Source organism: Hemiscyllium ocellatum, chromosome 3 (genome assembly GCF_020745735.1).
Source record: "Hemiscyllium ocellatum isolate sHemOce1 chromosome 3, sHemOce1.pat.X.cur, whole genome shotgun sequence".
Classification (NCBI taxonomy): Eukaryota; Metazoa; Chordata; class Chondrichthyes; order Orectolobiformes; family Hemiscylliidae; genus Hemiscyllium; species Hemiscyllium ocellatum.
This window is the reverse complement of record NC_083403.1, coordinates 68826798-68854687: the sequence shown is the minus strand read 5'-3', so window position 1 is coordinate 68854687 and position 27890 is coordinate 68826798. Positions and strand designations below refer to the sequence as shown.

Sequence of the window (27890 nt, the reverse complement as noted above, 5' to 3'; positions counted from 1 at the left end):
TTCCATTCATAAAATCCAAGTTTTATTTGTAAAAATTGGTTTTACATATAGTGTACATATTCCCAAAGATTACAACTATGACTATAACTTGATGAAGTGACACTGGTTGTCTCTGTAACATTGCTGTGTCCAGTATACAAGTGTTCAGTCACTCATACATTCAGCACAATTTTTCATTTGATTTCAGTGTAGTTGGCACTGTTTCCTTAGTTTAGATAAAGAAAAGTTAGTCCTTACCCATCTTTCATCTCCAAAAACAAAATAAACTTAATCATACAGAGTAGACAATTATATTTCAGAAAATAAACAGAAAAGAACTGAAGTTGATTTGTGAAGCAAGGGTGATTAATACTTTTTTTTTGTAACATATCATCTTTGCAAAGTTCTCAAATTAAAGAGAACCATCCATATATCTGAAACATTTCAGAACTAGTCTTTCAACTGCAAGCAGCTAATATTTCAGTACAAGCAACACTGCTTGACCAGAGCAGCTTATGATAAAACCTTACATATCCAAAACAATCTACAATCAAGTTGTAATTACATTTGCTATCTTACTGGTATCCATCTGACATTGGTGGGCCTTTGTCTTCAAGTGATTTGCCAATGCTATTCATTTAAAAACGACAAATTGCTTTGACTATTTTAATTCGAGAAGCCAAGCCAAAACATGTCATAGACCTATCACAGTTCTTATTCAGTCCCTGTTCTAATTAGTGGCACTAACAGGAACAGAGCGCTTCCATTTCTTCCCAAAAATTACATAATTACTGACAACTTTCAACTATGGTGCAAGATTTATTAATGTAAAGGATGGGTATGCATCAGCCAAAAGGACACACATCACTAGAGTTCTATGCTCTTCCTCCCTTGGGATAAAAGGTTACTATGTTACTGAATGGGAATACCTGCTGCTATGACATGTAAGGATATAGCTTCCCAACTTTGGCACTGTGATCCATGCCATATTTGTGCTTGAAAGAGATTAACATTGATATCATAACCCAATATTCTTACAAGAGCAAAATCACACTGGAAAACCATAACTCCATCTACGGTTGTGTGTCATGCATCAACTTAAGTTACAACGGAGAAGTTTGAGTTTCAGTGCATCCACCATAAGGAAACAGAAGTGAGGACTTAAATCTTCATATTTTCAAATTTTATCAAAAAAGTTATAATTTTGTATATGCCATATCATATATAAAATAAAATTGAAAAAGTACAATTAACATTCCTTGCTTGGATTGTATACCTATTGAACTTTGCTTGCAGTTTATGGTACAATTAAAACCCAAAATATTATTCCTTTGTGTTTCTCTTCAGTTTCCAATTTTATATGAAATATGTTATTTAAACAGATTCCCTTTATCAGTCTACTGCTAACAAACCTGCCTTGGTAAAACTGATAAAGGTCTGATAAAATAACTAAACAGCAACAACAAACAAAAGCAATTCATGCCTTAGTTTGGTTTGATCAGGAGACTAACACAGCATCACGTACTGACCCACAAATTCATTCACAAGAGTGCTAGCCAGCCCATGACTGTGCACCTGCACCACGGACAGCCAAGTATAAACCAGGTTATCCATCACAACAATACAATGGAATAATGTAGTCTCTTATTTTACATTACTTAAGTTCCATATTCATATCTTTAAAGCTTTGGGGGAAAAAAAATAGCTGTTTTTAAATCTTGAGCAGTATGTGATCAAACATCCCTGCTGTACTCTTTAGTTTAAGGCTAATTAAAACTCATTGAAATTCTAGGCGTTGCAATAAAATAGGACCTTAAAATGGAATAGGATCATCTTTACATATTTATTGAACACTCATTTAGTGCAAGGCATTGCAGATAAATTATTTGTCCATATCATCCAAGAAAGAAGAGTCCAATGATGGTAATCTTTCAAACATACAGTTCATTTGTATATAAAAAAAAGTCCCATTTCAGAATGCCTGAATTATTGTCAAGCTCAACCGTTTCTTTAAAAAAACATACTGACCCCTCACAGACACTTACGCAACTAAGATTTGAACAAAGAAGACACATTCTTATCCTCAGTTGATAAAGAAAGACACTGAATTGGGATTCAATGGTTCACAGGTAAGTGTAAACATTGGATATTCTGGGTCCCTTTGACTGAAACCTGGACGTGATTCCATGTTGACTTGTGGTCATTTTCCCATTCGTTGTTCACAGGCTGCAAATTGCTGGAGGGCAGAAATAAATCTTTCATAACTTAAGTTGATGTGTGAAGACAATGATCTAGAGGTAGAAGGAGGAGGAAAACACATTAATAAAATGTAACATTCCATATCAGCGAAATTCAAAATGCACTTATTAGATGTTAAGACAGGCCTAAGCTAACCACATTGGGGTCCATTTTGCCTTTTGAGTAAGCCATTGTGGTAGTGTGCCAGCTGCTTACACACACCCACATACCATGCAGACTCAGCCACAATTTCAGGTCCCAACTTCAGCTAAGTAGGACTACTGAAATGTCATGTGTCAAATGGAAACCCACGAGATTGACATACCAATATTTTAGGACAGGTGCAAGGACAGGTCATGACCCAGAGGAGTGTGTGGGCCACTTTAGGGTTTCCACCATCATTGTACACTCCCCTTAGCTCAGCCTCTTCAGCGTTCTTGCCCACAGATATGATGGGAGCAGGTACTCCATGCAGCCATCTTTCAATGGTACTGACAGTATTATCGGGTAGAACAGGAAGATGAGACTATTGACACCACTGCTTTCCATTGTAACAATTCACAAAACAAAACTCAAAAATACTGGTGCACTAGAGACCCAAAGAAAAACAGGAAATACAGCAAACATTGTTTTAACCAGAATCTTATGAAGCAGTACTCTCGATAAGCCAGCAATTATATACCTGAAAGACCGGATGTTTACAGTATTATCGCTATTTCCATGATGTCCATGTAGTCAGTTGAGGGTGAGTGAGAAGGCTGTCTGCCAGTAAGTTTTATTTAAGACCAAGTTTCATTATTGTTTGAGTGATTTATGCAGAAAATAAAGTGTAACAGTGACATGATTACCCCCTGAATTACATCAGTATGTGTTTTTACATTGATTATTCAAGCAACTGGAATATTTGATGAACCACACAGGTGCCAATTAATAAAACGTTTGCCGTGCTCAGCAAGTCTGGAAGCATCAATGGAGAGAGAGAAAAAAAGTTAGCATTCAAGTCAAATATGACTTCATCAGAAATGCAAGAACTGACTGCTCCAAAAAGAGGAGTGAATTCCATTTCTTACCATTACCTCAAATGGAAACAACACTAAGCTCTCTTTTAGTTCTCAGCTACCTCCAATTATAAACATAGCATGAGGTTTTAATTCTAGACAGGAACAAACTGAAAAGTAAACAAGTTATACTACCGAGGTATTGAACTTTGTTGAAATTGCACTTAAGTACTGTGAGAGGTTTGGGTCACGAGTTATTAAAACTGAGACACACAATTTGGAGGGGGAAAGAGTTGGTCGTGTGCAGATGAGAGTTATAAGGATGATACCAGAAATACTTGGGGATACAAATCAGGAAAGAATTGACAGGTTGATATGTTCTGTCAGGAAAAAAAAATGCTGTGGTGTTACCTAATAACAATAAAACCTAGGTCTTTAAAACTATGAAAGTTTTTTAAAAAAAGCTCTCTGTAGAAGGGCATCATGGACAGAGTACTTATAACATCTCTAACAGCCCTCAAGGTGGCAGTGCTGAGCTGCCTTTTTCAACCGCTACAATCCAGGTGGCCTAGCTAGCTCCAGACTTTTAACACCACGACAAAGGGAACTGTAATATAAAAGTCAGGACAATCAGAGACTTAGAAGTGAACTTGCAGGTGTGGATGTACCCATGTTTTAATTTAGTCACGAGATATGGCTAAGCCAGTATTTATTGCTCATCCCATTCTCCGGGGCAGTTAAGGGTCGACCCATTGCTGTGGGTCTGAGTCACACATAAACCAGACCAGGTGAGGAGGACATCAGTGAACCTGATGTGGTTTTCTTGACAATCAACAATGGTTTTATGGTCATAATTAGACTCCAAATCCAGACTTTTTAAAACATTGCATTTGAATTCCAATATATCTACTATGGTAGGATTGGAATCTGGGTCTCCAGATCACTACCTGGATTAACAGTCTAGCAATAATACAACTAGGCTATTGTTCCTACAGAACTCTTCCTTCTAGATGGAAGAGATTGTGGATTTGAAAGATGCCGCAGTGCATTTTGTAGATGGTACATATTGCAGCCACTGAGCGTTGGTATGGAGGCAGGGAAGGTTAAAGTGGTGGAAGAGGTGCAAATCAAGTATAGTTTCATCCTGGGATAGTAACAAGCTTCTTCAGTGCTACTGCAGCTGCCTGCACCTATCCAGGCGAGAGACAGTATTCCATCAAAATCCTTACTTTACTCTTGTAGGTGGTAGGTTTTGGGAATTTGAGTTACTCACCACCGGATTCCAAGCCTCTGACCTGCACGTAAAGTCTTACAGCACAAACAGATCCTTCGGTTCAACCACTCCATATCAAACATAATTGCAAACTAAGTTAGTCCTACCTGCCTGCTTCTGGCCCATATCCCTCCAAACTTTTCCTATTCATGTACTTACCAAAATGTCTTTTAAAATGATGTAATTATACCCACATTCCCCATTTCCTCTGGAAGTTCATTCCACATGCAAACCATCCTGTGTAAAAAAAAATTTGCCCCTCGTGTCTTTTTTTTTAAAAAAGTCGCTCTCCTCTTACCTTAAAAAGTGTGCCCCTTAGTCTTGAAATCCATCTGAGGGAAAAAGCAACTACCATTTCCTCTATCTATACCCCACATTATTTTATTCTATAAACTTCTAAGGTGTCCTCCTTCAATGCTTCACTGAAAACAAAGTCCCAGCCTATCCAGCGTAACTCAAACCTTCCACACCCAACATCTTGGTAAATATCTTCTGAACCTTCTCCAGCTTTATAATACTCTTCCTATAACTGGGTGACCAGAAATGGACACAGTATTCTAGAAGAGGCCTCACCAATGTCCTATACAATCTCAGCATGACTTCCCAAATCCTATACTCTAAGGACTGAGCAATGAAGGCAAGCATGCTAAATATCTCATCACATTTACATAGCTGGTCTAGTTCAGGTGCTGGTCAAAAAAAAACCTCAGGATATTGATTGTGATGCTAATGCTATTCAAATGCCATGGGAGATTTTCAGATTCTCTCTCAACCATTGCTAAAACAAAAACAAATCAAAGATTATTGCGTTGTGTTCATAAGGACAATGATGCAAGAAACAGATTGGAAAAAGGGAAACATTTTTGTACAGCATGAAAGGAGGATGCTGAATGGTTTGGCCATCAGTGACAGGGAGATGCAGCAAGAGAGTTAACTGTCAACTTCATTTGCAGACCAAGCAGGTCAATTCTGATCACCAATCTCTGCATTCCTATGGCAGCGCCTTGACCAGTGTCCATGGCCCCTTTTATTCATTTAAATAAAAGCAATATACAAATTCCTTTTGCCTACATAAAACATGGTCCTGTGTATACTTGTACATAGCTCCCAGCATGCACAAGTACATCACATTTCAAGTCAAACTATTGGTTTCTGATGTAACACTTAACACAATCTGGATCATTTAATAAATGGCTTCCAATAGCAGAATCACAGATCGTGATGGATCTACTTTTCTGAGGCTTGCAAATAAAGGCTGCTTGAGCATAACGCTAGCTGTGAACGGCCAACAGAATGCATTGGTTTGATACAGTCTACTAGCTATTTAGACAAATGGTCTACATAACCGGTACCACAGTGATACTAGAATTCATATCACATTACTCTTTTGTAAGATAGGCAAAAATGTCCTTTTAGTTTGAAGGCAACATCAAGTTAGTAGTGGTTTAGCTACATAAAGCAGGATGAGACATCTACCTCCACTTGTTGTTCAGATTTTGGAGACTGCTTTCCCTTTCAGGGGAATAGAGAGACTCAGACTCAGCACTGTTCAGGGTCAAAAGTGGTGGGCGTAGGCCGTTTCATGAGTTTGTACAACATGTTATTGCACAGCATAGTTTTGATAAGGTCTAAGCATCAAGCTTAGTTGGTGAGCAGATGGTGAGGGCCCAAGTAATGAAGTTGCCAATAAGACTGATTATGTAGCAAATGGATGTAGGAATATTGGTGCTAGTGTGTGCACACACAGAGGGAGAGGGAGTGGAGATACATTTGTGTCCCTTTTTCAAATCTGTTTCTTACCTCAATTCTATTCAGGAGAAGATGAAAAACTTCCAATTCCTTGTCTCCTTTAAGCAATGTCTAATTTCTGCCATTCAATCATTCTCGTGCTCACTGGAGATTATTGCTGCCTCGCAGTTGTGTGATGCAAATATCATTTGCCATTTCTCAGTCCAAGCCTGAATATTGCCCAAGTCTTGATGCATATGGACATAGACTGCTTCAGCATCTGAGGAGTAGCAATGTCTTGGAGTGAGATGATTAACTTCCAACATCAACCATCTTAGTTTGTGCTATAGTCCAACAACTTTCACATTGTCAGGCAGCTACCAGCATTATAGCTATATTGGAAAGCTCAACCAGGGACACAAGAGTTCAGAAGCACAGGTCTTCAGTACCATTGCCGAAAAACAAAGGCTTTTGTGATATCCAATGTTTTCAGCAGCTATCACATGGAGTGAATTGAATTGGCTGAAAATTGTCTGGGGACCTCTGGAAGAAACATGAATCATCCAACTGGTACTTCTATCTGAAAATGGTTACAAATGTTATGTCGTTTGCACTACTAGATTGGGCTGCACACCTTTGATGATAGAGAATTTTTTGGAGTTACTCCTCTCGTATGTTGAATTGTCATCACCATTCACAACTGCACACAGCAGGACTTCAGTGCTTTGATCTGACCGTGAGATCATTTAGCTCTGGAATTGGAGATAGTGTGGTGAAGCATGTAACCACAGCAATGTAAACCTATCAATAATATCATCACTAGTAATCCAATAGGACATTTAATAATAACTGCTTTACCCAAATGATAACAACATGTAACTCTCCACCCCATGGAAAGGTCTTAAAGGAAAACGAAACCACCATGAGGAAGAAATGTTTACAATGGTTATTACCATGTTATATTTTGAAGAGAAAACATGGGCGGATGTTGGAATGCAGCATAAACACCAGATGAACTGGTTCAGCATAATGGCAACTTTGTGGTATTCACCCTGAATACAGGTCATTCTGCTACAATTAGCACTTCATTAATGTGAATTCACTGTAATGTGATTGACAATTTGGGGACACTGTTTCTAAAGCATGAACTTTTATAGGAAGTGTGTTGACTAATGAGATTACATCAGAAACATTTCAAGCACCACTTGTAAAGCAGGATTTTGCTATAATGTAGGGTTTCTCAAGAACACAATCATCGAGTTATAGATGAACTACAGGCAATTTTAGAGTCCCACCCAGCTTTACATCACTTGACAATTTTAACTAATTAGCAGTTAAATTATTCTGTAACTGGAACTAGTATATAAGTTTTTAACATTTGCAAGTAGTGACAAACTAAAGAGAAATCTAAGTACTAAAGCTGGATTTTCTTTTTCCAAATAAAAAGGACATTTGTTTGCACTTCCTGAAACAATGGTAAAGAAACTTCTAAAGAAACTCTTGAAACAACACTTTTATCCGCATACTTTTTCTCTTGAAAACTTTGTTCAGATGTACATTTGTGATATCCCTTTTCCTAGATTGTTACCAAATTTTCTCAGTGGGCTTAATCTGGTCCTCTGTTATTTAGCAGATTGAAGACATTCCATTCTCCAAGATTGGAACATTTTGTCACAAAACTTTGGCTCTATACTATCAAAAAGTTCTGAAAAGAATAAGCATCACCAAACTTGCTACTCCAATTTGGAAACTATCAATAACAATTCTTGGAGTAAACACAAAAGTCATCAAACTCAGTTATTTGTTTTAAAATAACACTCCTTTAGTTCTCAGGCTGCACTGTTCATCGATTTTTTTTAAGAATAAAAGAATGAGTCAGACTGCCCTCTATAGAGGATGAAATACATTGGCAGGTTTCCTGCTCAGTCCGCAGGAAGATCAGATTGTAGAACATCAAAAAAAATCAATGTCCTATGGTATTGCAGCACTCATACAAAACACACCATTTTCAGAATATAAACTTATCCGACTGTTGTGAAATTCAAGTCCATTCACCAAATTCCTGTTCCAAAAGCTGGAATTAATGCACAAAGTGGAAAAGCACATTCTATGACCGGAGCACATTAATTATCGTAAATCCAGTTTTAAGAGATTTTATTCACTGGCTTTTCATTGATCGTTTTGGATCATAGAATTCTGAAATGAAAATGCATAGAGTCCAATTCAACTGATCATGCCCATTACATTAAAACAGCGATTCCATTAGCCCTACTTCCTTACTCTTTCTCTGTAGCCAAGAAAGCTTATTCCACTCCAATAATTGATCAAATCCACTTTTAAGAGTTAGAACTGAATCCGTTCCTACCAGCTTTTTAGCCAACATATTCTGCCGAATAACCTTTTCCACTTCACGCTACCTTCCCACCACCAGTTCCTTTACCAGGGAAGGTATCCTCTGGTAATGGAGGCTTTTGCCAGCAACAGCTTCTCCACATTCCTATTCAACCTTGTATTTGCCTTCTCTGCTCTAAGGAGAACAACCTCAGTTCCCCTCCTTTCTCCATTCAATGGGTGTTTCATCCCTGGTACCATTCCAGTAATTTCCTCAGCATCTGTCCAAGGTCGGTGATACTTTCCTTAAAATGTGGTGCCCAGAGTTGAACACAATCCTCTAGATCAGACCTAACCTGTATTGTCTAGAAGGTTTTTGCAAACCATTTATAAAGCAAGGATATTCATCATTTTCATAGCTTTTACTTGTTCTTACAATTTCAAAAACTCGTAAACATATGTTCTCAGATCTCTTCATTCCTGTTTATTGTTTAAAATTGTACCACTTGCCACTCGTCAGTCTAATAATGAAAACAAATCAGTACCTATTTCTGTGCATTAAGCTTCATCTGATAGGAGTGTGCCCATTTCACCAAATTGCTTATTGGGTTTATCCTGTTCCTTTTCTTTAAACAAAAAGGTGTAATGTTTGCAATCCTCTAGTATTGTAGCACTATTCCTATAAGTAAAGCAACACTGGAAAATTGTAGCCAGTTTCTGGACAACTATCATCCTGACTTTCCTCAGCAACCTAGATGGGTGTGCAGTATAGATGGACCAGAGTGATACATACACTCACAAGGAGAGATTGCATAAATGGGTGTTGCATTCACAAGAAGGTTAAATTTTGATTTGGTCAAGTTTAAACTGTTAATAGGGGTCTGATTGGGCAGATAGATAGTCAGGAGAAAGTGAGGACTGCAGATGCTGGAGATCAGAGCTGAAAATGTGTTCCTGGAAAATCCCAGCAGGGCAGGCAGCATCCAAGGAGCAGGAGAATTAACGTTTCGGGCATAAGCCCTGAAAAAGGGTTCATGCCCGAAACATCGATTCTCCTGCTCCTTGGATGCTGCCTGACCTGCTGCGTTTTTCCAGCAACACATTTTCAGATAGGTAGTCAGGGCTGCAAAATTAGAGAGCATAGCCTAAACACGAGCGCCAGACCTTTCGGGGTGAAATTAGGAAACACTTCACACAAAGGGGCTGAAATCTGGAAATGCTTTTGCTCAAATGCCAATTGATGCTGGATCATTCATAATTTTCAATCTGAGATTGATAGAGGATTGTTAACTAAAAGGTGTTCAGAGATATGTCAAAAAGATCACAGTAGGGCACAGAGCAGCCGTGACCAGCCCCAGTGCTTAGGAACCACATTCTGGTCAGTTGACTTTTCTACTTATAAAAAGTCATCCTCTTTATAACTAGTTTGCTCCCTATTTTCAAGTAGCCAATTTCTCCAAGGAGTTGATCAATTCTTCACAATGAGCAACAATTCCACCAAGACAGTACCAGAAATTAGTGTGCCTTTAATTTACATTGTCTTGTATTTTTCAGCCGAAATTAAGTCAAGCAAGTGGACACCTGCAAACAATGACAGCTACACAGTGCCACCTAGTGGTTGTAGACGAATTAACAAAACCCTAAACAAACCACTTAAATGCGACATTGGCCCCTCTCCTTCATCAACTTAATCATGAATAGATCAAATGGCTTCAGATAAAGAAAAAAAACTCATCATCTTCTCTACTTATGAAAACCATGTGCTAACTTTCAAACACACATGGTTAACATACTGAGGATCAACACTGATGAGAAGTTGAACCAAATCAGTTATAAGAACACCACGGTTGCAACAGCAAGGCAGAAGGTGGGGAATTTGTAATAAGTTGCTCCACTGTCTGCAATACCCATACCCAGATGTGTGAATGGATACTCAGCTGCATCACACAAGGAGCTTAACACCATCCAGCTTATTTCAATTTGACTGTTGCCCTTGTGCAATAGGCTCAGCAGTGAAGAAGGTTACCAAATCCTTTGAAAACACATCCCTGTCTCATTATCTCTATCTGGATGATGAAGGTTGCTATTCTGTGGAGGCTACATAATGAAGGCCCAGTAAGTTAAAGCAGTCAAAGTACACTGACATTTTGTAAACATACAATGAAGCACCATCCTCCACCAAAATGTCCTCAGCAATAATTGCATATTCATTTAAAAATTAGACTGCATCTTGTTACTTACATAATCTCAGTAAGTCTGATGTGCCACGGCAGAAAGCCAAGTGTGCTGTCCACAGGACCAAATTTTAAAACTAGATCTGGGTCAGGTAAACCGAATGCACTTTCTGAAGAGGGAAAAAAGTAAGAAGCATGCACATCTTAAATATATGGAAGTGTCATACCATTTAAATATTATTGAATATACACAAGAATAATTCTGGTAATAAGAGAACTTTGAAAAAAAACAAACACCAACACAGGATCAAACTAGTAACAGCACAGTTATGCCTCATGTTTTACAAAAAAACAAGGATGAAATTATATTGCAACTTGTAAAAACCTCTAATATGCACAGACAATTGAAGACTACTGCAAACTTAAATATTACACAGTAGTGGCCTAGCCAGTGCATTTTAGATTAAGAACAGCCCAATTAAAACCTAAAGATTGTGACAAATTACAATTTCATTCAAAGAAATTAAAACACATTTTAAATTAAATGTAAGCTAATGCATTGAATTAATCACTTTGAACCTGCAACTGTTGTTTTCTTTCATATTAATGAATGCAGCAGGTTTTGGCAAAGTCACGTGCTGAATTTGTCCCTCACTGGTGGAATGGACCATGGAAAGAGAAATGGAGTCACAGCCATAGAGGTCTACTGCACAGAAAAAGGTCCTTTGGTCCATCAAGTCTGTGCTAGTCAAAAACAAGCACCTGACTATTCACTGGACTCTTCTCCGGACTATGACTGAAGAACTGCATTGTGGGTTTGAGAATAGGAAGGCAGAATGAGAAATTTAGTAGAGATAGCGACTTGTTAAGGTCAGCAAGCGAGTCTGTAAATTGATACTGAAATGTGCTAAAGCTGAACAGATGAGGTCTCTGTGTGATCATAAAACGTTGCCCTCACACTAGCATTAGAGATTGATACAGATAACATCTCACACCCTCTGAGAATGTGACCCAGAAAAAGTAAATTTGACACAAGCTTCAAACATAAAAGTGCTGTAATTAAAAATGAATCAAGATGACCAAAAACAGGGGTTACTTAATATAACGCATTCTACAGCAATGTGATATAAACAAAGCTCTGTGAAAGGATTTGTTGCGGCAGTGGGTAGTGACGGGCTTAATGGATTGACCACAACAGCTTGCAGAGCTTCTAAGAAACCAGTATCATTGTGATCATGTACAATTGGTTAATAAAGGTGGCCAACACTTAGAGGGTCAATATATTTGTGTTTTTGTATGCCATTGATCTTTGTGCCAGAACCAGAAAAGGGTGCTCTAGAAACACACATTAGCATCTGTTGTGATGCAAATGAAGAGGTGATTCTGTGCCCACTCTCAAACTGTACTTGCAAATGTAAACATAACATTCCTTCCAATGACTAACAAATGGCACTTACCTCTGAGAAAACTGTCCATAATATTCACATTCAGATCAGTGGACCTCCTTTGCTGCTGAGCAACTAACTGACAGTACGTTTTAGCAGCTTTCACTATATCAGCTTTTCCATCATCGGGTGAAAGCACTTTCACTGTAGTCGGACAAGATAGAACTAAAATACAAAAGTTAAAATATATTGTACCAAATATCAATAGCATATTTGCACAAAGACTTCATTTGTAAAAGAAAAATAACATTCAACTGGGTTTCAGAGCTTTTACAAGTATCACAGCATCTTGTCCACTGTATTCCACACAATCTGATGCTGCAATTGTTGATAGCCTGGAACCCTAAAATCCTTTGTTCTATATTACCCTCCAAACACATAGTCAAAGAGAGCAGTAGGGCAGCTCAAAACTCTGACATTTAGCTACAGTACTTTTAAGGCATAAAAGTAACATATGTTGTTATGGATAAATATGGTTATTTAATTTGAAAGTAAAAGGAACATTGTGCAAATTAATTATTGCAAGTGACACAAGCAAGCCAGTAATCCAAGAATAGAATCAGTTATGTAATGATCAAAGTGCACTGTAGATTACTAATGGCAGTTTCAAGATTTGACTAGTGCGGTATGTTTTCAAGCATGAATTTGTACAGTGAAGAATTTACTTTTTAAACTGAGGTACATCAATACTACGCTAGCAAGTTCATCTCAGCAAACGTTACAAAACACACACTGCAAACCATGACAAAGTTGATACTTTTCTTTACATGACAATATTTTCGATGGATATATAGAACATTACAGCGCAGTACAGGCCCTTCGGCCCTCGATGTTGCGCCGCCCTGTCACACTAATCTGAAGCCCATCCCATCTACACTATTCCATGTACATGCATAAGCCTGTCTAATGATGGTTTAAATGCACTTAAACTAGGTTAGTCTACTACCGTTGCAGGCAAAGCATTCCATACCCTTACTACTCTCTGAGTAAAGAAACTACCTCTGACATCTGTCTTATACCTATCTCCCCTCACGTTAAAAGTTGTGTCCCCTCGTGTTTGCCGTTCCCATACTTGGAAAAAGGCTCTCCCTGTCCACCCTATCTAACCCTCTGATTATCTTGATTATATGACATGACATTGAAATGATTGATTGTACAAGGAGTTAAGTTGGCAATGAACTTAGAGATCTACGCACAGTTTAATTTTGGCAAAATATATTTTCAATTTACAGAAATGCAATTTCTGTAAAGGTACTCACCTTGTTCAATTTTCTTGTTACTATTTAAAAATTCAGTAGAATATTTTGAAGAATCTAGACCTAACAATTCTTGCTGTTGTTTTAAGATTTCCTCCATTAATCTGGAATTATTTCTCTTGAAAATACCTGAAAGGCACAAAAGTCATTTGAGCGAGATGACTAAAAACAGTGATTACAATAAGACAGACACTGGTCAGACAAGATGATTGAAGCAGCCAAGACTGGTTAGCATCCTCACCAATGGCATCAATGAGTGAGAAAAACATCTAACTTTGAGAAAACTGGTGTGAAGTACAAATTGCAAGTTACAAAGATCAAAGTTGGATAAAAGGATCAATTAAATGATGCAGTAACACAAACCATCCGCATTTTTGCATTTGACGCTCTTTGCTCTTGACAATCATTTCTAGCCCTTTCTTTAGCAGCAGCAACAAGCTCAGTGTCAGGAATACATACACAAGTATATTTGTGTTCCGGAAAAAATGTACAGTACCTTAAAACAGGTGAACAAAATTCAAGTGCATTCAAGATGTACTTATTTGCTGCCCTTGTGTAAAAATGATTGCAATCTCAGTCAAGAAAAGTTGACTGTATAAATACCTCGTCATGTTTACTCGTTACAATTGGATGGTATTTATAGAAAGTCAAAATTGCATCAAATACAAATCACAGGAGGGTGAAACAAACTAAAAACAAATTTTCCTGTTTGAGCATGAACTAGCTGCTTCTGTCAGCAGTAACATTTAGAAACTTCCTGAAATGTCATTTGGACTTTATATGTACCAGGAGTAGTTATCAAATTGTTAAATGGATGAATAGAAGACATGAAACCCAGTTCAGATTTTACTAATCATACATTTTCATTAAACATATATTATAGCAGCCTGAAAGATCTCCAAGTAATCTTCAATCTCATTACAATGCTGAAATGAAATGCTTTGAAAATACACACACACACGCGAAATTAAATTTGGGGTTCAGGGGTTTAAAACCATGTTGAGGATTACACAATGTGGATTAGGAAGAGACCTATTCTTCTCATTGTCCATCCTGATAAATTCCCTGACTTCTTTTACAGAATCCGACTATTTAGATTATCCCACACTTCAGACTGAACCTCTTCATAGTATACCAGCAGTCGGAGGAAAATATAGAATCCAGCAACATGTTTTTCAATCTGGTCATGTATCCAACATTAGCATTACGTTAAGTAAAATTCTACATTTCAACATTAGCCTTTTGCATGTGTGTGGGCAGAGAACCAAAAGACAGCATGACCATAACCTTTAACCAGCAGTCCCTGATGAGTCAATCTTTTCACATGCAGTGCTTGCATAATAACTTCCAACGCGGACTAAACCAGCCTCTTTGCCTCCAAGTAAATACTGACAAAGAAGTACTAGATATAACATACTGCAAAGGAAATTATATCAAATTTCCTTTAAAAATATTTCATCAAACTGAAGAGAAATTTAAAACTAAATTTCACATAAGGTGATTCAAGCCATACCTACAGCCATCAATACCAGCTTTTACTTTCAATAGAGTGCATCTTCTCAAGTAACTATAATAAACAGCACAGATTATACAGCTCTTTGGGGTCAGTGACAGCAGAAAACGAACATTTTAAATCATAAAATATATTGAGAAAGAGAAAAACAATAAAATGGGAAAAACATTCCATTCATAAGCATCTGATTCTCCTGATTCAAATCCACACAAAGAGCTGGCCAACAACTGCTTGAAGTCCAATAGGGAAATATAAAACAACATTCCTGGATGATAGAAAAGCTTCTGAATTAGTTGCACAGTTTTGTTGCTCAAAGCATAACTGAACTCACCTTGATAGATTTATCAATGATGGAACAGTTGAGCAAAGTTTTGCACTTTTTTTTATAACTAGAAAGGATAAACTCTGAGATTTGAGAAGATTTGTAGCTCAGGTTGAGGCTCTGGATGTAGGTTTGCTCACTGAGCTGGAAAGTTAGTTTTCATGAAAATGAACCTTCCAGCTCAGCGAACAAACCTATATCCAGGATAAACTCAGTTTTGAGATATAACTCCTACACAAATCTCATGTACAATCAGAAAGAAATTGTAAATTTGATAGTTCTCATCCTTGTCTCCAAAATTCCTCACCACCTCAGTGGCAGAGTGGAAGATTTCATACTTTCATCAATTCTGCTAAAACAGAATTCTCATTTTAACAGAACCCTTAATTGGTCAGTCCTGTGCTGTATCTCACATGAGAAGTGAGAAAACTGAATTAAGTCCTTTTGTCCATGCCCTACAGCAGTTTAAAACAAAATAATGCACATTGTCAGCTGACAGTCACAAGTCACCACCACAGAATATATACTCCACTACAGTTTTAAACAAAGAGATCTTGACTCAATTCGCCTCTTCTACTACAATGCACAATTGGAGCAAAATTTCAACTCTACAATTTTGGCCCTGAAGGTATTTTTAAAACGAAATTAAAATACTGAGGTATTTAAGATCTGAGACAGAGTGGAGATCAAAGAAAATCATTATCTGATGAGCCTCAATCTTCTGAAAAAACTCAGCTTGAAATAAATTTAACTTAAAGAAGAATAATCTGAAAATGTTTAAGTATCCCAGACCTAAAAGATCAATCATGAATAAGCTGCAATACAGAAGTGGCCCACAAAGTAGAGCTTTTAAGCAATCTGCAAAAGTAAAATATTTATTTTATAGGTAACAGGAAATTACCACAATAAAATCCAATAAACAAACAATCAAACTTCAAGAATATATATTCTATTGCAACTCACTCTTAAATACACCAAACTGAATAAATCGCAACATACATCTATATAAGTCAGGGCAAGTAGCCAATATCTCTCAGAATGAGCTCACCTGCATTTTTCCATCATCAATGGTTGTGGCACAGAAGGTACTTTCGTATCTACACTGGTCAATAAACATGGAGTACTCTAATGCCTTTTTCTAACTTTTGGTCCACAGCTCTGGAGATTATAGCAAGCAATTACATAAATAATTAGATTAGACTTACAGTGTGGAAACAGGCCCTTCGGCCCAACAAGTCCACACCGACCCGCCGAAGCGAAACCCACCCATACCCCTACATTTGCCCCTTACCTAACACTACGGGCAATTTAGCATGACCAATTCACCTGACCCGCACATCTTTGGACTGTGGGAGGAAACTGGAGCACCCGGAGGAAACCCACGCAGACACGGGGAGAACGTGCAAACTCCACACAGTCAGTCGCCTGAGTCGGGAATTGAACCCGGGTCTCAGGCGCTGTGAGGCAGCAGTGCTAGCCACTGTGCCACCGTGCCGCCCACAATGTTTAAACGTTGCACGAGTTTCTGACTCAACCACTCTTTCAGACACAGAGTTCAAGGCTCCCATGCCGAAGGAGTGAAACAAAGAATTCCTCAACTCTCCTCTTTCCTTTCAACTTCTACCTCACATCCACGAATCCAGTTCTTCACCCCTCCACTAACAGCAAAAGTGCCTTCACCCTCTCTGATGCCCTTCAATCTTATACAGCTCAATCAAGTTAAGAAAAGCTAGTTCCAAGAGGCAAATTTTAAGGTCGTTAAATGCATATTAAAGGAGGAAAGAGCAGCAGAAAGGTTTACAGCTGCTCAAGAGGACAGGATTAGATAGGGTCAGATATCATCAGACTTGTGGAGCTGGTAAAGTTTACGGAGTTAAGGAAAGCAAGACAACAGAAGAGTCCGAAAGGGAGGACAAGGAAGTTTGTAAAGACAAGGTACCTTAACCAGCAGCCAACACTGGTCAACAAACAGAGTGATGGCTCCACACTATTGATACAGCAGCAATTTATGAAGAATAGAATGTGACAGACTGCCCTGGGTTTGGTCAGGCTTTGGAGGTGCAAGCATGCAATCTTATCAATAATGCATATGTGTGGTCAAAGGCTCATCTATGGGTCAAGTATGATAGGTAAAAACAGTCTGCCAACTAAGTTCGTTAATAAACTTGAGTGTTACACCAGCCAGTCTCAACCCGTAAACAAATTCAAAGCGCGAATGCAGATTGTTCTCACCAGCCTGAATCAAGCTGTAAAACTGGGTTGAAACAGTTACAACTATTTTAGCTCACCATGGAACAGTTACCACATACCACAATCAAACATACAAAGCCCGATTTTCAGTAAAGTATTCAACAAGAAGTCTCATGTTATTAGCCAATCATCTGCATTTACACAAAGAAGACTCTCTGCAGCTGTTTTCCTATTCAGCACACACACGTTCCCAACTCCCCGGCCCTGACAACATTTCCCCGGTCTGATTTTGGAATTTGGTGGGAGGAATTACAAATCAGGAAAATCAAAAGAAGTGCAGCTTTCCCTTAACCCCATGGGCTATGGTGTCTTTTGCTCTTGCATGGATGTGGGCATCACTGACTAGGCCAGAAGGTATTACACATCCCCAACTATCCTCAGGAAAGCGGTGGTAAGCCACAGCTTGGAAAACTGCAGTCCACATGTGCAGAGACACAGGGTCAGCCACAATACTGTCAGGATGAAGTTCCAGGATTTTGACCCAGGGACAGTAAAAGGGATGGCAATATAGTTCCAAATCAGGATGATGTGTGGTTTACCAGTTCTGCACCAAACAGCCAGTCTGATTTACATGCTTTGCTGCCTGTTTCATTGGAAGTAGGTATGTTCTGTGGTTGTGGAGGTCAGTAATGAGAGACGTTTAAGAACTGCACAGGATTTGTTTGCTGATCTTAGAGAAAACGTTTAGTAAGTTTTTTCACAGTGACAGAAAGAAACCTGTTCTCACTAGTGGAAAGACCAAGATCAAGAGTGCACAGATTTTAGGGAATTGGCAAAAAATATAACCAAAATAGGTGAGTAGTTAGGACCTAAAATGCATAGTGTGTGGCGGAGGTAGGTTCAACTGAGGCATTAAAGAGGGGATTGAATTACTTTACAAAAATGAAAAACATGCTGAGACGATGGAAGAGGGTTGGGAACAGGAAGAGGTAAAGGGATTCTTCAGTGAGCTAGCACAGACAATGTGCCAAGTTGCCTCCTTCTGAGCTGTAACAATTGAGAGAATCTGTAAAGTGCAATGGTCAGACAAATGCTGAAATAATTGTTCAAGGTTACTTTGAGATGTCAACCAGACATCAAAAAGGCTACACTTATAACTGCTTTTACACTCTGATGGAAACCACTTGTCAGCACAATTTAATGCTGTCAGGTAACGTGTACATTTTGCCTCAAATTATTCTCTCTACCACGGGACAGTACACTGAAGAATGGAGAAGCTCCCTACCTCAGGAAAGGTTCAGAAGGCGGCTTGGGCTCTTTCTCCTAAAACGATTTTGAAGGTCAACCAATTGTCCTTAAGATTAAGAGTGGGAAAGATAGAAGAGCTGTAAAAACGATGCTTTATTTGGAACAGGAACTAAAAGCCATAAATTAGTTAGTTTCTTTAAAAAAAAATGTCCAAGCCAGCAATTTGGAAAATGTTTTTACCAGAAGTGGTTATAGTGTAGTAATTGTGACCATATAGAATCATACAGGTGAATAATCAAATGCATCCAGGCAAAAGCTGGAAAGGCACACGAAAGGGGAAAGAAACAGGAGGATGCAAGTGTGGAGCTAGATGAAGAGGATTGGGAGAATATTGTGGGACACATGGACACTGGCACAGACTTGTTGGTTCAAGTTATTTGTTTACATATGTAACATTGTGAAATATGTTCACTAATTTGAATTCTAACAGGCTGGCAGAATTGCTTTAGGAGAAAGTGAGGACTGCAGATGTTGGAGATCAGAGTCAAAGTGTGGTGCTGGAAAAGCACATCAGGTCAGGTGGCAATCAAGGAGCAGGAGAATTGATGTTTCCAGCATAAGCCCTTCATCAGGAATGTCTGCCTTAGCTACATTTAAAAATACCTATTTCATTAATCAACAGCGCATTCATAACATAAGTGAAACTTTATGTATCTGTTGTACAAATGCAAGATGCAGTGGAATGTCATTGCATTAATAATCCAGAGGTCCAGACTAACTTTCTGGGGATGGCAGCTGGGTAAATTTAAATACAACTAATTTGGATTATTGAAAAATTAGACTCAGTAATAGTGATAAAAAAAACTACTGACAATGGTCATTAAATGCCTCACCAATATCCCGCAGAGATAGCAATTTGCCATCCTCATCGGTCTGGCATACATGGGACCCAGACTCATTGCAATGCGATTGACACCTAAATGTCCTGTGAAAAATCAAGCAAGCCTTTCAATTATAACAAATCATTAGAGTCATACAGCACAAACACAGACCCTTCTGTCCTACTTGTTCAAGCCGACTATATATCCAAACTAAACGAGTCCCATTTGTCTGTTCTTGGCCCATATACCCCCAAGCCTGTCCTATTTATATATTGTCCAAATTTCTTATAAATGTTCTAACTGCACCCGCATTTACTACTTCCTCTGCCAATTCATTCCACACATGCACCACCCTGTGTGAAAAAGGTACCCCTCAGGTCGCTTTTAAATCTTTCCCCTCTCATATAAAACCTATGCTTTGTAGTTTTGAACACCTCTACCTCGGAGGAAAAAAACCATTGCTATTCATCTTATCTATGCCTCTAATGATTTTATAAACTTCAATAAGGTCACCTCCTAAGCACCAGGGAAAGAAATCCCAACCTACCCAGCTTCTCTCTACAACTCCATCTCCAGTAGCATCCTTGCAAACCTTTTCTGCACCCTTTCCAACGTAATAACATCCTTCTGATAGCAGGGCAACCAGAACTGTACACAGTACTCCAAACATGACTCCAGCAATGTCCTATACAGCCACAACATGACATCCCAACTCCTCTCCTCAATGCCCTGACCAATAAAGGCAATCATGGCAAATGTCTTCTTTACCATCCTGTCTACCTCTGACACCACTTGCAAGAAACTATGTACCTGAACCTCTATGTCTCTCTGTTCGACAACAGTCTCAAGGGCCATTCCAAAAATGTACAAGTCCTGCCCTGGACTTCCCAAAATTCAACAGCTCACATTTATTTAATCTGAACTCCATCTGCCATTCGCTGGCCCACTGGGCTAGCTGATCATGATCCTGTTATACTCTTCGATAACCTTCTTCATTGACCATTATACCACCAAACCTGAATTGCTTGTTCCATGGAAGGCCCTCTGCTGTCCAGATGGGCCTATTCTAAAATGGCTGCAAATGCCTGATGAAGGGCTTATGCTCGAAACGTCGAATTCTCTATTCCTGAGATGCTGCCTGGCCTGCTGTGCTTTGACCAGCAACACATTTGCAGCTGTGATCTCCAGCATCTGCAGACCTCATTTTTTATTATTCTAAAATGGACCAGGCATACCCATTAAACAGTGTTGTCTTAGAGTCATGGAAATAAACTAATGATAAAAGGAATAAAACAGGACAAACCACCCAGCACTGACCTGGACACTAGAAGCAACAATGGCACACCCAGTCCTGGCAACCCTACAAAGCAACAGTCTGACATTGTCTAGAAGATATGACTATGTGTCTGCAACTACCATCACCATCCTTGCATATGTCTTGATCCACTCGCAAGATAGACCCACCAGAGGTGGTGGCTCACCTGGGAGTCCTCAACATCGTTTCTTGAAAGTACCAAATTTCATGCTATCAGATCAAACATAAGCAAGGAAACTCTCGCTGGTTACCAACTACCACCTCCTTCCCTTTACAGCTGATGAAGCAATAGTCCGTCATGTTGACCACTGGAAAGAACCACTAAAGTTGACAAGTGCACAGAATGTACTCTGGGTGGAGGACATACATCACAGAGTGTGGGTTTGGTAGCACCACTGCCAAGTAAACTAACCGATTCCTAAAGACACATGGTTGATAGAATGGGGCTGAGGCAGTTGGTGAGGGAACCAACAACAGGTAAAACTGTACATCATGCTGTGTGGCATTATCATCGTGCTAAATGAGATGAATTTCCAAATCTGTTTGAAATCTAAAACTAGGCATCCATGATGCATTATGGGCCATCATCAGTAACAGAATTGTGTTACATCACATCTGTAACAAGCCTGGAATATCCTACCATGACCAACAAGCTCGGAGGTCAACCATGCTTGTATAAACAGAATGGGAGATCACAGCAGGAGCAGCACCAAGTACGCCTAAAACATGGTGTCCACATGATGAAGCTGTATGCCGAACAGCAAAAGCAGTATGAAACAAACGAACGAAACACCAAGCTGACAATAATACAGGAGCTGAATATTATTTGAAAGGGGAAACTTTACAGTAAGTTACAGTAAAGAGGCGTTTTGGATCCTTTGAGCAAGAATCACAAAAAAACTAGCATCCAAATTCAGCAGGTAATAGGGAAAGCAAGTGGAATATTGGTCTTTATTTCAAAGGAAATGGAACATAAAAATAGGGAAGTCTTGAAGCTATACAAGACACTATACCATACCTGTAATACAATAAATGACGTACTGGCACTGGAAGCAATCCAGAAGGTTCATTAGGTTGATCCCATTTATGAAGGAATTATCTTATGAAGAAAAGTTGAGTATGCTTGACTATTACTCATTGGAGTTTAAAAGAATAAAAGGCAAACTTATTGAAATGTATAAGATTCTTTAGGGACTTGACAGGATAGATATGGAGAGGCTGTTTCCCTTAGGGGTAGAGCGTAGCACCACAGGGCATAACCTCAAAGTAAAGACCACCCATTTATGACACAGATAAAAAGGATTATGTTCTTCTCTCATGAACCAGTGGAATTCTTCACCGCAGAGGGCTAACAAAGTTGGTTCAGCAAGTATAAACAATGGTTGAAATAGAACATAGAACAGCACAGTGCAGAACAGGCCCTTCAGCCCTCGACGTTGTGCCGAACTGTGAACTAATCTAAGCCAACCCACTACACTATCCCATAGGCAGATTTTTAATAAAGGAATCAAGGTTCTGGGGAAAAGGCAGGAAAGGGCAGTTGAGGACTATCAGATCAGCAATGATTTCACTGAATAGCACAGCAGACTCAAAGGCCAAATGCCTACTTCTACTCCCGTGTCTTATTGTCTAAGTGAACCCATTAGAAACTGATCAGATTTAAGCTCTATAGTCCTGTCACATCCAGTCATGAATGGTGATGGATAGTTGAACAACTGGGGCTGTAGGCTCCACAAATATTACTACACTCAGCCAGAAATGCCGATATCCATCTCTGTCTCCTCCTAAGGTTGCCAACATCACTGATGACAGACTAACCAATGCAATTCACTCCATGTGGTATCAGGAAACAGTTGAAGGCACAGGGTGCTGCAAAGTCTATGGACTCTCACCACATTTCTGTAATATTATGAAATACCTTCTCCAGACCAGTCATGCCCCAAGCCAAGCTGTTTCAGCACTGCTTCAACAGCACCTGCTACCCAGAAATGTGAAAAATTGTCCAGCTATGTCCTAACCAGAAAAGCAGAATATATCTAACTCAGTTAACTACCATCCTACCAGTCGGTGCTCAGCTCTCAGCGATGTGATGGAACAGAGATGACAATAGTGCTGTAAAGCATCTTCAGCTACTTTACCAATGAACTTCCCCTCAAGATCAACAGTGGGGATATTTGCTGATGGCACAGCGTTCAGTGCTATTCACAACATTTCAGATGTAAAAGTCACCTATGTCCGAAAAAAGAAAAATCTAGGCAACACAATGGTTTGGTCCAATAAGTGGCAATAATATTTGCACCATAAAGTGCCAGACAATATACATCTCCACCAAGGTAGTCAAAGCATTCTTACTAGATATTCAACACCATTACCAATAAATCCCACACAATCTCCTGGGGGGGGGTTACCATTTACAGAACTAGACTGATCATAAAAGTACTGGGAAATCTATAGAGAATATTTCAGGTCCTGACTCTGCAAAGCCTGTTAACTGTCTACAAGTCAGAATTGTGAATGCACATGTAGCCTAGTTGAGTGGCACCTGATCCATTCACTTCCTTCACTCCAGATACAAACCAGCAGCTGAATACACCATCTATAATAAAGACTGCAGCAATACACAAGGTTCCTTCCACAGGATCTTTCAAACCCAGCACCTTCAACACCTAAAGGGGCAAGGTCAGCAGATACATAGGAAAAGTATCACCAGGAAGGTGCCCTCCAAGCCATGAACCACTGTTTTGAAAGCAGATCACTATTTCTTAATGTCACTTAGTCTAACCGTAGATCTCCCACCCTAATAGCACTGTGGGTGTCCCTACATCCTAATGACTGCTGTGGTTCAACAAGGTAGCTCACCACCTTCATAAGGGCCATTATGTACAAGCAAGAACAGCTGGCTGAACCAACACATATCCTATGAACGAATAATTTTTTGAAAACAAAATCATCCAGTACCATCAGTGCAGGAAAACATTACCAAAGGTCTTATGAAAAAAAAAGTTGGCTATCATTTCAGTGCCTCTCTTGCTTTGATGACAAGAACAAAATAATGCCATCTAACTGTTGGCTCGCTGTAATTTTCATTCAAAAAAAAGTAGGATTTTTTAAAATTACATTATCTTTTTCATACTGTTAACAACACTTTCATCAAGAAAACTTGGGTAGATAGCCCTACTGGAGCTTGTAGACCTCATCCACAAACAGGTCAGACACGGTGACAGAAATAAATTGTTTTCTTTTCACTATACTGATTGATCACTAATGACACCATCAGCTTTAAAAACGGCACTGCAATAGAAATGAGGCAACACTGGTCAGTTCATTGATATTCCATGAATGCTCAGTTCAAGAAATGTGCCCCTTTTCTCTTTCTTCATCTCTGATTGGTGGTTTTTGAAATTAACGATTTTTGGCGTGCAACTTCTTGTCTGTATTTGTGAAGTCTGTTGTGAGCATCTGTAATCATTACCTGGATCATCCTAAATCCGTTCGTCTGGCTGTGTCTCTGGCTTGTGGGTTGTTGACTGATGGTCTGTATCTGACACATGGTGGAAGGATTCGATTCTTTCGGCGTTCATGCAGGAACTGGCGTTGTTCGTATGTGGCGCTTAGCACAGGATTCCCATTTCCTGGCTTGTCTTAGCGTGTCTCACCCGTAGGTGTTCAAAGTTTGAGAGAAGATTTGTAGCTTGGATGCTTGTTGTTGTGGTTCTGTTCGCCGAGCTGGGAATTTGTGTGGTAGACGTTTCGTCCCCTGTCTAGGTGACATCCTCAGTGCTTGGGAGCCTCCTGTGAAGCGCTTCTGTGATCTTTCCTCCGGCATTTATAGTGATTTGAATCTGTCGCTTCCGGTTGTCAGTTCTAGCTGTCCGTTGCAGTGACCGGTATATTGCCAGTAAATCTTCTCACAAACTTTGAACACCTACGGGCGAGAGATGTTAGGACTACCTAAAGTGCACAAACCAGACATCCCACACAGACCCATAGTATCACTACCAGGGACATCACACAAACTGGCTAAAGAACTAACTGAAACACCTGATTAGTGGATCCAGACACTCTATACAATCAACACAGGAATTCTTGGACATCATCAGAAATATACACAGACAAGGAAGAAACCATGGTCTCATTCGATGTAACGGCACTGTTCACCTCTATCGACAAAACCCTAGCCAGAGAAACAATAGCCAACCTGCTGGACATACAGAACAGACGACAGGATGTTGAACCTATCAACAAAGATGGCATACTCAAACTACTGGACCTGTGCCTCACAACACACTTCACACTCAACAACCAAATATATGAACAAATCAACGACACACCCATGGGCTCACCCATCTCTGGACTCATAGCAGAAGTGGTAATGCAAAGATTAGAACAAAGTCTTACCGCAAATTCAACCCAAACTCTGGGTCAGATATGTGGATGACACCTTTGTAATCATTAAAAACACAGAAATAGAGAACACACACCGGATCATCAACGCCACACTCTCAGGAATCCGCTTCACCAGAGAGGAAGAAAAGGACAACCAACTTCCATTCCTAGACATGGGGTAGAGAACACCGAACGGAGAATTCACCACAAAGGTATACAGGAAAGCCACTCACACAGACCAAGTCCTGAACTATGAAAGCAACCACCCCAACACACACAAAAGAAGTTGCATCAAGACACTATTCAAAAGGGCCACAACACACTGCAGTACACCAGAACTGCAAAAAGAAGAAGAACACCTATACAATGTATTCGCCAAAAACGGATACCCATGCAACTTCATCAACAGATGCCTAAGGGAAAGACAATGAAAAGACGGATTGCCACAACCCAAAAGACTAGCCACACTACCATTTCCGAACTGACAGCCAGACTACTGTGGCCACTAGGACTCATAGCAGCACACAAATCAACAGCCACTCTCAGACAACTCACCAGAAGGAAGGACCCAATACCCAGCATGAGCAAAATCAATGTAGTGTACAAAATCCCATGCAAGGACTGCACAAAACACTACATAGGACAAACAGGAAGACAGCTAATGGTCCGCATCCATGAACACCAATTAGCCATGAAACTACACGACCAGCTATCCTTAGTAGCCACACACGCAGATGACAAGCAACATGAATTCGACTGGGACAACAGTACTATTATAAGTCAAGCCAAACAGAACAGCCAGGGAATTCCTAGAGGAATGGCACTCATCCACAGATTCTATCAATAAGCACATCGATCTGGACCCAATATATTGACCACTACAATGGACGGGTGGAACTGGCAACCAGAAGCGACTGATTCAAACCACTACAAATGCTGGCGGAAAGATCACAGAAGGCTCCCAAGAACTGAGGATGTCACCTGAACTGGGGACAAAACGTCTGCAACACAAATTTCCAGCTCGGTGAACAGAACCACAACAACGAGCACCCGAGCTACAAATCTTCTCACAAACTTTAATTAATAACTACTTGTATGGCAATGTATCATTATATCCTGTGACACTAACAGGCTTTTTCAATCTTCAGAAGAAGTGTCAAGGAGATCAGTTCTGACAATAAAGAGTGCGAAGTGATGCCTCTCCCAAGGGGGCAGTACCGCTCGACTGGGTTTTTGTCCCACCTCCCATGAAACAGGCCGATTTGAAAAGACCCTCCTCCAAAATATCATTTTATTGCAACAAAGCACACACCATGCCAAATTAAAAATAGTCTGAATTATGCCCTCAAATCTGTGGCTTGAACGTAACATGGATTCTGATAACACCAGCAGTGCTAAGGTGACCAACCCATTCACGTGACGTGAACCTAAACAATCCGAGCTTGCTGTTATATAGCTGTAGTCACATTTAGTTTGATGGCATTAAGTAAAGCACTTAGCACATGAAAAAAAGTAGTTTTAAACCGAAAGAATTTACTGAGCGCGGGTAGAGCTTGCAACTGTAAAACGCACGAAAAACGAAAAAGTTTATTTCCCTTTATTTTAAACGGACGCCCACCTGGCCTGGACAACCAAGGAACAATCACCAAGCCACGACTGACTTGGAAAGGCAACGGTTGCTCAATCATCCACAGACAAGGTTAAAAGGAACAAACCTCGGATCGGATATTCCGGTTTTTTAACATTCAAAGAAAAAAATTCCCGCCCACCTGCGCAATGTACATATGATTTCTACGGCGGAGTGCGGCTTGCTCTCCCTTTGCAAAAAAAAAGCTGTAGCAATGAGTGTACAGCATCCTTTTTGTACCAATGCTCAGAGCACAACTCGCGAGTTTACGGGCAGGCAGACTGTGTGTGGAAGGAGGATGGCTCGTTTACATTTGGGCAGCGTTCCCCCACCCCACCTCCGGCTCACCTTGGTTGTCATAGACGCTGACATAGGAAATGCCAACAGCCATGCACCACACCACCAGGTTGGCGATGTCCGTGTAGCTGCTCTCGTCCTCGGTCACCACCAGCCCCAAGTGCAGCGGCAGCTTCTTCAGGCGGCGGCCGTCCGAGCGCCAGCGCGCGCGCCGGCTCTTGCCTTTGTTCTTGGCGTTCTGGAACCGGAACGCCAGGCTCGCGGGGTTCCAGCGCCTCCAGGCCCACATTCCATGGCGCAGCCAGGCCGACAGCGTCCGGTGCAGGCACAGCATTGCGTGCAGTACCCTCCAGAGCAACTCAAACAGTGCCATCACCTTACCATGCGATTAGACAGAGGGGGTGGGGTTGGAAAAGAAGGGGGGGGGAGAAAGGTGGGGGTGGGAAGGAAAACGGGAGCGTGTGAAACCAAAGCTAAATAACAAAGGTTGTAAAGATTCACATGGGGAGGAGGAAGGCCAGCTTTGCCAAAGTCTGTCTTTGAATGGACGTGAGTCAGTGCCAACTCCCCAACACGCCCGCCGCCATCTTCACTCGGTTTTTTTGCCTCTACTTGTTAACTTTCACCTTTGACTGAAACAACACATGGAGCGCTGGGATTGGTTCACAAAGCCCAACCCGGAGGTGCAC

General features: G+C 40.1%; 1 protein-coding gene across 3 annotated transcripts; it reads right to left on the bottom strand.

The window, feature by feature from the left end:
- nus1 (NUS1 dehydrodolichyl diphosphate synthase subunit) lies at positions 1–27815 on the bottom strand. 3 transcript variants are annotated; one of them, XM_060821157.1, is made up of 5 exons: positions 27253–27815; positions 13426–13551; positions 12179–12331; positions 10789–10891; positions 1–2270 (listed from the first exon to the last, which is right to left on the bottom strand). In XM_060821157.1, the coding sequence occupies exons 1-5, from the start codon at positions 27572–27574 to the stop codon at positions 2180–2182; spliced, it is 795 nt and encodes a 264-aa protein (XP_060677140.1). In that variant the 5' UTR covers positions 27575–27815; the 3' UTR covers positions 1–2179. The 3 variants fall into 3 exon arrangements, with proteins under 3 accessions (XP_060677140.1, XP_060677132.1, XP_060677147.1); XM_060821149.1 differs by having other exon boundaries at positions 1–2215; XM_060821164.1 differs by lacking the exon at positions 1–2270 and adding an exon at positions 6315–6496.
- Positions 27816–27890: the final 75 nt, after the last annotated feature.